Source organism: Limulus polyphemus, unplaced genomic scaffold (assembly GCF_000517525.1).
Source record: "Limulus polyphemus unplaced genomic scaffold, Limulus_polyphemus-2.1.2 Scaffold1318, whole genome shotgun sequence".
Taxonomy (NCBI): domain Eukaryota; kingdom Metazoa; phylum Arthropoda; class Merostomata; order Xiphosura; family Limulidae; genus Limulus; species Limulus polyphemus.
In genome coordinates, this window is record NW_013666928.1 from 214,308 (window position 1) to 225,857 (window position 11,550).

The 11,550-nt window shown below is 34.9% G+C and overlaps 1 protein-coding gene across 3 annotated transcripts in view; it reads left to right on the forward strand.

The window, feature by feature from the left end:
- LOC106463075 (complexin-like) overlaps positions 1-11,550 on the forward strand; it is a 172,470-nt gene that overhangs the window by 152,647 nt on the left and 8,273 nt on the right. For all 3 annotated transcript variants that reach the window (XR_002611408.1, XM_022390481.1, XM_013923045.2), the window contains one exon: positions 6,865-7,028. Coding sequence is in view for 2 of the 3 variants with exons in the window: in XM_022390481.1 (XP_022246189.1) it covers positions 6,865-7,028 (164 nt within the window). In the remaining variant the exon portion in view is untranslated. The remainder of the gene's footprint in view (positions 1-6,864; positions 7,029-11,550) is intronic.

Consider the following 11,550-nt stretch of genomic DNA (forward strand, 5'->3'; position numbering starts at 1 on the left):
GTCTCTACTCAAGACTCCTGTACCTGAACAACCGAGGACTTATGAATCACACTTAACAGAAGGTTGTGGAAACAAATCTACCATTTGTCTCTACTCAAGACTCCTGTACCTGAACAACCGAGGACTTATGAACCACACTTAACAGAAGGTTGTAGAAACAAATCTACCATTTGTCTCTACTCAAGACTCCTGTACCTGAACAACCGAGGACTCATAGAACCACACTTAACAGAAGGTTGTAGAAACAAATCTACCATTTGTCTCTACTCAAGACTCCTGTACCTGAACAACTGAGGACTCATAGAACCACACTTAACAGAAGGTTGTAGAAACAAATCTACCATTTGTCTCTACTCAAGACTCATGGGCTAAGACATTTCAGCTACTCTTGTTGTTCAATAAACGTTTTCTGTCGCTTCTCAAATCAACTTTCACAACCTACAATTTGCACCAAAAACATATAGTAGACCTAGAGGGCCATATAAAAATATTCTGTATATACAAGGAACTTTCTTCAAACATTGAAAAGAAAAATCTACCACTGTCAAATAGAACTGGCTGCATGTGTAGAAAGTGCGATACGATACTTAACATGTACTGCGTCACCTCCTGTGTGTTTGCTGTGGGAAAGACAGTCTTCCCCCAACTGTTCTCCAGGCAAATGACGAACACGAATCCTACCATTAGTTTTAACAAGTCAGAAATAGGACTCATCTCAAAATATGACATGTTGCCACTGTCCTAGCTGTAAGTTGACATGCTGTATTGCCAAGTATCACGGTTATGGCGGTTAATTCTGGTTAATATCGGTTTGCAGATAATCCTTCTTACAAAATAATCTTGTTTGGCCAATCTCCTATTCATTGTTCCTTTGGACACCCTGAAATGAATGCGTTCATGCCATTCCAGTCGTAAGGTGTTGAAAGACTTCCTTCGACCTTGATGTGTTAACCTGACCAAAACACGGTCATCTCGAGCACTAATTTCTGGGTGTCTACTAATAGACATTCATGAAACAACGTTTCCTTTAGTCCGATGACATTTCAGGATACTTGATACAGTACACTATGGGTACCGTACTGTTCTGGCAATGACAGTTTGCTTCATATCATTTCTGGATAGTCGAACAATATTACGTTCTGGTGCGTGACAATGCATGACTCTATACCAAATACAGAGATATTGTCTGAACAAAGCGTTGATCTTTTTCGAAAAAGATTATACCAAATGCACACCATTTTATAGGAAACAGGTGTATATGTGTGTTTTGACGAATGAATACTCAAAACAACTTATACAGACCAGAATAAGAACTCGTACATGTTTTCCGATCACATGCTACTTTCTCTGTTACTTCTCGGGCATTTACCCGATAATTACTCCATGCGTATAGAGAGTAACATCAGTATAGAACAATATGCAAACATTTTGGCCAAGACTGGATATTTGGAAAGTCTATAATATTGGCTTTGCTTTCTTTGTTTGGTCGATTATCATTATACCTGTTAAATAGGCCGAGCGTGGCCTAGTGGATAACGTACCCGAGCTGTGAACCCAAGGATATGCGGTTATCATCCCTTTCCGATAAAAACGCTCTTCACACTTTGAAGCCTTGAGTAACAGGCAAATCCCATGGGGATTAGTGGTGGATGATAGTTTACCAGTTCAATAAGATGGCTATGAACGTATAATCCTTGTGTAGCTTTACGTAGAAATTCTAAAACCGACAATATATTTAAAAGTTTGCTCTATCTATATGAAACATTGCCGTAAGAAGCAATTTTGGAGTAGTCGGGCCATTGCCACAACTAAACAATGTGTGCAAAACATGCCATTTCTAGGGGGTATAGCGGCATCCTCCCCAAGAAAATGTTTGGAAATTTAATACTATGAGATTAAATCTTGAGCCATTTTAACTACAAATACTGCATACACACAACGTAATGTATTCAATTAAAAGAAGCAAGTTTTAATACATAAGTTGCAGCTCTACATGCCATGAAAAAGCAGGCTATGGCCTGACTGGCCTTACCTCTTCCAAGGAAAGCTGGTACCGAACCCAAAATGAGAAAATGTATTTGACGCAATGATAACCATATACAAAAAATTATAACCGCACTTTTGTTGGAATGATCTGTATATGAAAATATATCGGTGTGTCGCTAGTAGTGTAAGTCGTGGCGTCACGGGCGAAATTGTTTGTTTGTAATTAGGCATAAATATATACAATGGGCTTTCTGTGCTCTGCCCACCACGGTATCGAAACTCAGTTTCTAGCGTTGTAAGTCCGAAGACATACCGCTGTACCATTGGGGTCCGTGGGCGAAATGCTTAGCATTTCTATATATATATATGTATATCTAACTAGTTCAAGGCGAATGTTTGACCATTTGAGAATACAATATAGCCTTGTTAAACGTATGGCAGAAATAATATAAAAACCCTAACCTTTCTAGCTATTATTTGTTTTATTTCCTCCTATCTGCACTTTCTTTCACTTTAATGGGTCGTTTTCTGTTGTTATATCAGTATCACTATGATCCCCTTTGCTGCTCTTATTGTTCTGGGTTTGTTTGATTTTTATTACTCACTGCGTTAGTTACTTCATCTCTTTTACGTTCTTCTGTCAAGTCATTTCCTTCAAATTCACCATATCTCAGTTGCTTTGTTGAATTCATTCCCATTTGCGGCGTGTAGAAAAATACCTTGAATTTGATAGTTTCGGATTACTTCACCAAAACAACAAGAAATAAGGTAGCAAAAAAAATCAATGTTGAACATCTAAAATACAAAAATGTAAAAAAGCTGGTAGTTGTTATGTTGAACATCTAAAATGAAAAAGTCAGAGAAAAGTATTTGTTGCATTGAATGTCTGAAATTAAAAATATGAAAAAGTAGTTGTCACAGTGTTGAAAACTAAAAATGGAAATATTTGAAAGGCTGGTAGTTACAATGTCGAACATCTAAGTTAAATATGTGATATCTTATTTTAAAGTAAGTACAGTGTTCCACCGTGAACTTTACTTATACCAGATTAGTAAGTTTTAAAACGAACTAAAACGTTTTCACCTTTGTTCTAACGTACTAAACCGCTTTTGTTTTATGTAAGTATCAGTGTGGTATTTCTTTATGTAACTAACTATTAGTATGGTGGTTACCTCTGACACCGAAGGTGCACGGAGGTTATGTTTTCACTCCTGTCTATGTGTGTTTGGCAGCAGAATTTCTCGAAAACGACTGAATGGTTTTCGACGGAAGTTAGTATACATTTTGACTATGATCCAACTTAGAAGTGATTAGTTTTGGTCAAGGTCAGAGCAAGGTTGCGAAAAATCCAATAGATCCCTATCAGTTAACATGGGGACCGATTTTTCACGCTATTTTTGCTCTATAACTCAGTCCAAAACTATCATTTTGATGAAACTCGGTGAACATGTGTCGAATATGATTTCTCATTGCCTTGCCAAAAGTGGTCCGTGTACGTTGATAAAGATGGACATACAGACATATTTTCCTATTTCTTGAGGGCCGAATATAACCAACCAACGCTACGTGGCAGATGTTTGAACTCTACTGATTGCCCCTCTAGTTTTTTAAGTAACTATCAGTGTGGTAGTTATCTAAATATTAATAATGTCTAAACATGCGATTGGTTTCGAGAAAAGCAATCGTAAAGCAGTCTCAGAAACGAAATAAAAATGTAAGAAAGGTCTGCTTGGATTTAAAAGAATAATCTTTATAATCATAGAAATCGTATTATAATTTAATGCTTGGACTATTCTAAATATATCGTATAATGGTACATTGTTATATTCACAATGTTTACATTAATATGTAATTATTTAGGCTTAACATTTTAACAAATGAAGGGGAGGGGGAGAGGTCACCTACTTGATACCAGATTTTTGTTTTACTGTCCAGTATCGGTCTGGTTGTGACAAATTTCTAGAATTATTTGTGTAAATATCATCCAAACCTAGTGGAATAGTTTTGGTTTAGACTAGAACTAAATATATCTAAGTAGAGACAAAAGGAATTTATTTTCATGATCAATATACATCTAAACCCTTAATCAATGATATGGATAGCTTCAATCCTGTGTGGAAAGTTGAGTATTATAGGCAATAACTAGAACACTACATTATAGATAACATTTGAAGGATGATTTATGGTAATAATGATCAATACTGGTAGATTGGAGTTTTCAGACGTGAGGCCTCGACCAACAAACTAATACATTCACTTTAGGCTATTTTAACTAAGAACTTTTGTTTAGGAATTGAATTACGAACGTGTTGATAATTGTATATTTTAGTAGATGGAGGCAGTGTATTATTATTATTATTATTTTCTAGCTTTTAGACTTTTTCACTGCTATTTGTGAGTGTTTCATTTGCGGGAATTACTAACTACAATAAGCGTGAGTGGACATTGTCCTAAATGGTATTTCCTAATACCGGTAACCGTTTAAATGTCTTTATTTATTCGATCAAGATCACCACTTCTTTTGTATAATTAACGAATTTCTATAGAGAGTACAGAGCCAGGCATATGCCTGGTAGTTAGTGATGATTCGTGGTCGTTGCCTCAAAATCTCACTTCACACTTTGGGACCATAAGTGTGTTATAGGAGTGACGGTCAAATTTCACTATTCTATTAGAATAACTCAACAGTTGGTGAAGGATACTGCTGACTGTCCTCTGCTATAATATCTCCGTAGTTTTTGGAAAGTTTTATTGTTATTTTTTTCATTGTACATTTTCGTGGAATATGCTGTTCCATATATTTCACTGGAAACATCACATGAACGTTCAGAAACTATTTCAATGATTTAACTGACCCTGTTTAACTTACCGTACTCTGACATCGCACGGAATAATTACTTCAGAAACTATTTCAATGATTTAACTGACCCTGTTTAACTCACCGTACTCTGACGTCGCCGGAATAATGACTTCAGAAACTATTTCAATGATTTAACTGACCCTGTTTAACTTACCGAACTTTGACGTCGCAAGGAATGATTACTTCAGAAACTATTTCAATGATTTAACTGACCCTGTTTAACTTACCGTACTCTGACGTCGCAAGGAATGATTACTTCAGAAACTATTTCAATGATTTAACTGACCCTGTTTAACTTACCGTACTCTGACGTCGCACGGAATAATGACTTCAGAAACTATTTCAATGATTTAACTGACCCTGTTCAACTCACCGTACTCTAACGTTGCACGGAATAATGAAATAGTTTCTGAAGTTCAGTTAAATCATTGCCTTGTTTAACTCACCGTACTCTGACGTCGCACGGAATAATTACTTCAGAAACTATTTCAATGATTTAACTGACCCTGTTTAACTCACCGTACTCTGACGTCGCACGGAATAATGACTTCAAATAAAAGTAATTCAAGTACCCTAACCGCAATTAAATTCTTCTTTCCTAGACAACATGTATGGTTAAAGCTCTGTAGCGGCTACATTGGTACTTCTGAATGGACATTCCAAATACTAAAGCATTAAGGTACTGTGGTTGTTTTGGAAATAATTATCGTAGCCGTGATGAAATTAATATTTAAACTTTATTCATAACAGCTGTAAATCTGAGATATCTATAACAACGTTCTATAAGTTATCCGTTTTTTACTCTTTTGTATTTTGAAAGATGCTTATTCGAGATGGGTTGATGTATAGATAGGTTTAACTGTTTCTCCTAATTTAAAGGGGGAAGTGTTTTGTTTTTTGTAACTGAATGTTTTTGTGGAATCTAGAATCAGGTTCTTTTCATCATCTCATATTATTAAGATCTCCAGTTGCCAGACAATCGAACTTCCATTAAAGCTTTCTGTTAAATTTCTTAAGTGTACTTCGATTACAAAACACCGACTTATTGTATGTTTTACTGAACACGTTCCTATCAGATCTCGTTCGGATCATATCCACTCGTAAGGACTAAACAAAATATTATTAATTACTTTTTTATAGAGTGTCACTCATTGTAAAGATCTTTTTTTTTCTGGAATCGATGTATAAATCCTTCATCTAATCAACCGTTCCTCACTCCATATATGGAGGAGCAGTGATGTTTCCGAGTATTAATATGAATAATAACTAGATTCCTATCAGATCTCGTTCGGATCATATCCCCTCGTAAGGACTAAACAAAATATGATTAATTACTTTTTTATAGAGTGTCGCTCATTGTAAAGATCTTTTTTTTTCTTCTGGAATCGATGTATAAATCCTTCATCTAATCAACCGTTCCTCACTCCATATATGGAGGAGCAGTGATGTTTCCGAGTATTAATATGAATAATAACTAGATTTCTTATGTTCTCCAAGTAAACTTGGTAGGCATGTTGTTCTGTCATACTGTTGTAACTTTACTAAAGTCTGTACCCATCTTTTGCTAAAGTTAGACCTATGGTCGTTTTTCTCCATGTTACAGACTGAGAATCGATAATCTTTATAAACATTATAAATAGGCTTACTTACTATTGTAAGTGAGACTCTGTTTGCTACTTCTTTGGATTTTGATTAGAATTGTGGTGTTAGTCTTCTCACACTTAAAGATAATACGACTTATAGTAGATCGTGGCTACGCCTTGTTCTCAGTACACTAAAAAATAGGAAACGGTAAATGAAGAAACTTTCTTAGTGCTTCTGGATTTAAGCATTATAATGAATCATTCACCTAACAGAAACAAGCCTGTAAATAACGCTACCTATCATCGCTGAGTAGAATAATAAACCTAACTTTTATTTAAAAAAAAAACCATAGTGATTCCTTTAACATTTGGTTTGTGATTTACAAATTATTATCAAATTCGGTAATTACATGATAATTATTGATCTTGAAACAGGTCAAATAGGTGGAGAAAGCGAAAACCAAGAGGACAAAAATGAGGCCGAGCAGGCTGAACAGGAGCGTCTGGAAGCACTTCGGGAAGCAGAAGAAAGGAGAAAAGAAAAACACAGAAAAATGGAAGAGGAAAGAGAAAAAATGAGGCAGGATATCAGAGACAAGGTAAAGGTTTCTTCAGTAACCTTACCATATGTTATACAGGCCCCTAGAAAGCGGGGGGGGGGAGCTTACTTTTACTACTTCACGAATTTTGTTTCAGAATTCTCGAATTAATACGAAGAAATTGACGTCTTTTATAATTAAGTTAAACTCTGCTCTACACCACGTAAAATTTTGTGAAATTAAAACAGGTTATTACGATTAGAATGCGAATTATCATTGCTTATCGTTACTGATTTTCAACCATTAGCACTATTACATTACTTGAAAATCACGTGGTTAATTCTTACATTTATATAGTAAAGATCTCATACTAGACACCTAACACGTGAAATCGTAATAATTTACAGAAATGTAATGAAAAACTGTATGATATGCATACATGTGTATCATATTTTGCTATATTACAATATACATGATGAAAAACCAAGTGAAAGATCATACTTTTATGAGACAATCAAGGTTTTTAACAGTAGCAGTGATTCGATCAACAATTAATTGAGCTAAAAAACATTAGTTTCATAATTCTAAATCTCGTTTTCATGGTACTGAACCAAACACATGGTGATACATAATGGTTGGAGACGGCTTGAATGGGTAATGAAGAAAAACTTTAATATAAGTTTAACATAACAGCAAATGTACAACGTTTCGACAAGGTTTTGTCATTATGGTGATATGTACCAGAGGATAGGTTTTTGTGGAGATGTACCAGAAGGTAGATTCTGAAGTAGAAATGTACCAAAATGTAGACTTTAAAGTAGAGATATACCAGAGGGTATATTTTGAAGTAGAAATGTATCATAAAGTAGACTTTAGAGATATACCAGAGGGGAGATTTTGAAGTAGAAATGTACCATAAGATAGACCTTAAAGTAGAGATATGCCAGAAGGTAGATTTTGAAAATGACATATATCATAAGATAGATTTTGTAGTGGAGATGTAACATTAGATATATTTTTGAGTGGAGATGTACAAAACAGTAGAGTTTGTAATAGAAATGTGATAGAGGTAGGGTCTGAAGTGGGGATGTACAAGAAGTAGGTTTTGTGACGAAGATATACAAGAGGATGGTTATTGTACTGGATATGTAATTAGGATAGATATTTACATTCTGTCCTTGATGTCTACATTATGTTAGTGAGTAAATACCGGTAACAAAAGTCTGTCCTTGATGTCTACATTATGTTAGTGAGTAAATACCGGTAACAAAAGTCTGTCCTTGATGTCTACATTTGTTTGTAAGCGAGTACAGGTAACTAAAACCTGTCCTTAGATGTCTACATTCTGTTTGTGAACAAGTACCGGTAACAAAACCTGTTCTTAGATGTTTTCATTCTGTTTGTAAATAAGGATAACAAAACCCTATCATTGAACACTTCGTGTAAGACTAGTCAGTGAGCATATTGTGTAATTACGGTTTTTTAGCAGATCTTTAGATCCAGTTATTCAGTAATTCTTTAAATCCGGTCATTCGGCAATTTGTTTAAGCCCAGTCATTCCGCTGCTTGTCTAATCCCAGTCATTCCGCTGCTGGTCTAATCCCAGTCGTTTCGCTGCTGGTCTAAGCCTAGTCATTCAGCAACTTATGTAAATCCAGTCATTCCACAGCTTATGTAAATCCATTCGTCTAGCAGCTGTCTTAATTTAGTCATTGAATAGCTGATGTAAAATTTAGGGTTTAAGCATCTTGGCAGGTCTAATTATTAAGCCGCTTGTGTAAATAAAGACAGTCTTTAGCTTGTTAAATATAGTCATTGAACATTTTGTCTAAATTAAACTATTGAACATGCTGTGTAAATATAAGCATCAGTGCGCAGATTGTCCGAGTCTAAATCAATAGAGCATCGTGTGTATATCTGTCATTGAGCAGCTTTTGTGATGAACAGTACGGGTTTACAGAATTAGTAATATACATAAAATGATATAAAATTCTAAAAACACTTAAAATAAAAACAAAAATAACTGAGCAATTACGAAATAACTTTGAAGGTATAAGGCCCGATCTCGAGCAATCCGTATTGTGGCATGTAAATTGGTGTTTCTTGTGTGTGTTTTTTAAGAGTTTTATTATTACTGTTTTTCAACTAGTTACTTGTCACGGGAGAGGTTTAATATGTAAGAACTTACTAAACATTATTTAAACATATCGAGACAGCTACTAATTAGGAAGGTTTGTTTGTTTTTGAATTTCGCGCAAAGCTGCACGAGGGCTATCTGCGCTAGCCGTCCCTAATTTAGCAGTGTAAGACTAGAGAGAAGGCAACTAGTCATCACCACCCACCGCCAACTCTTGGGCTACTCTTTTATTAACGAATACTGGTATTTATGGTAATATTATAAAGCTTCCACGACTGAAAGGGCGAACATGTTTGGTGTGACAGGGATTCGAACCCGCGACCCTCAGATTGCGAGTCGAGTGCCTTAACCACCTGGCCATGCCGGGCCCAATTAGGAAGGAGATCGTGTTATCTTTCTTATTTTCGCTTAGCAGTAAGATTTATTACTTCATCTTCGTTAACTACGCCGAACTTCCCTGCATAATAGCCACTTGAGAAATCCTCATCATGTTGCTTACTACTTTGTATTGTTTTTCATGGAATAGATGTGTGGCTACGAAAGATAAACATTATTTCCATTAACAGGATACTTCACGTGTCGTGTACTTACTATTACACCAATAAAAACTTAATTGAACGTGCCTGTTTATACCTTCCTATCTCCCTTCCCTGGCCGAATTTCGGATTTACATTTGACATTAATGTTAGTCTTAACACATTATCATGTCTAAATGACCCGTTATAATTTATATAGCTCCATTGATTTCATTGGGTTTTATTGGAAGTGGGGTCGTCATGATACTCAGATATGCATGAAAGAAATCCACCTTTTGTTTCGTTTTGCGTGTAAAAATTTTAAATAAATAAGTGTTAGTAACAAAACAATTCTATGATTAACGCAATAATTTCTTGGGATAATGAAACGTAAATATAATACTACTGCAAACGTTTCGTATTTTTATTTTGATGTATTTTGAAAGTATGATATACCTATTAAAGCTGTTTACCTTACGTCCCTCATTTTGAACTACTGACCAGGGGAAAGGCAAACAGTAAGTAGCCTCTTACCACCTACCATCCACACTAAGGGATTACCTGTCACTCTTATAACACACCCACAACTTAAAGTGGGAGGAATTTGTTATGGTATTGCACGGACTTTAAACCTGCTCATCGGCTACGAAATCAAGAGCTCTACCACAAGACTGAAACGTTTCGAGGTTAGAAAAATATCAAAACTAAAACTATTTATAAAGTTTTAATTCGTTCAAAGTATTGGTTAATCCTGAACAGGTTTTATTTTCAGTTTGAATCTGATAGTCACAATGTTAAAATAATTTCATTTTATTTTGCTATTTAACAAATTGAAAGTCAACTTGATGCATCTAAAAAATTAGGATACAGCAGAAAACTATTTTTTATTGTTTCCCTCCAGAAAATTCAGTTAAAGCTTATTTTTCAAAGAATATGTAGAACAAGCTAAGAATTTCTTATACTTAAATAAACTTGACCTGAAACTGAAGCATTTGTATTTGCCAAAGATGAAAAGTTCCATCACTCTACAGGGCATGCGCAAGACAAAACATCAGATCTTCAGAAGAAAAACCGCAAAAAGAAAATAAAGTCTTTTTGTTATTGATTTTTATAATATTGTTATGAATACTTGGACTTTAAGTTTATCCACAAGATGACATCTGGAAAGAGATTAATCATGTTATTAGGCAGTCGAACTTGAAACATCGTTAACAAATCAGTCTTGATGTGTACAAAATTTATTATAAGTTTAAAATTTTGCTACTATACTTTAAGTTCTTAAAATGATAAATATTTTTTCACTCTCTTAAGATCAGTTTAGGAGCTTATAACGTAAAATTCATGGTGAGATACCTGCGGTGGGTACATATATCCCATTGTGCAATAATTTACTTTAACTGCATACGAAATAGTGGCTTGGACTTTTATTTGCTCACTAAACTGTCAATTTTTATTATTCGAAGGAGAGTATCGTGCTAAAATTGTGTAACATTTTATGTAGTTACTGATTTTTAACGATTTGTCTATTTCCAATGTTATAGAAAAACGTTCTAGCGGCGATCGCATAACTAAGTAAAAATTTTACTCTACTAGGATTTCTGAACGTGAAGAAAATTTTATTGATTCATTTTTGATAAAACTGTGAGAGAATCTATCAGAAGCAATTGCAATAATTTAAAAAATTAATAACTTTTGTTGGATGGTTACTTTTTCAACAGTAAAACATTTATCAAAAAGCTTTTTGGTCAATGTGTATGTGAATGTATACAAAGATTGAGTACGTTTTATTAAAACTATTTTGAAACCTCACCATGCCATTACAATCCATGTCGCCACGTACGGATATGCTTTATATGACGACCGTACATCTTGACAATAGCCCTGCAGCGTAGTTTCAATTTCAAAAGGCTCCGTCGTAAGGTTTTCGTGT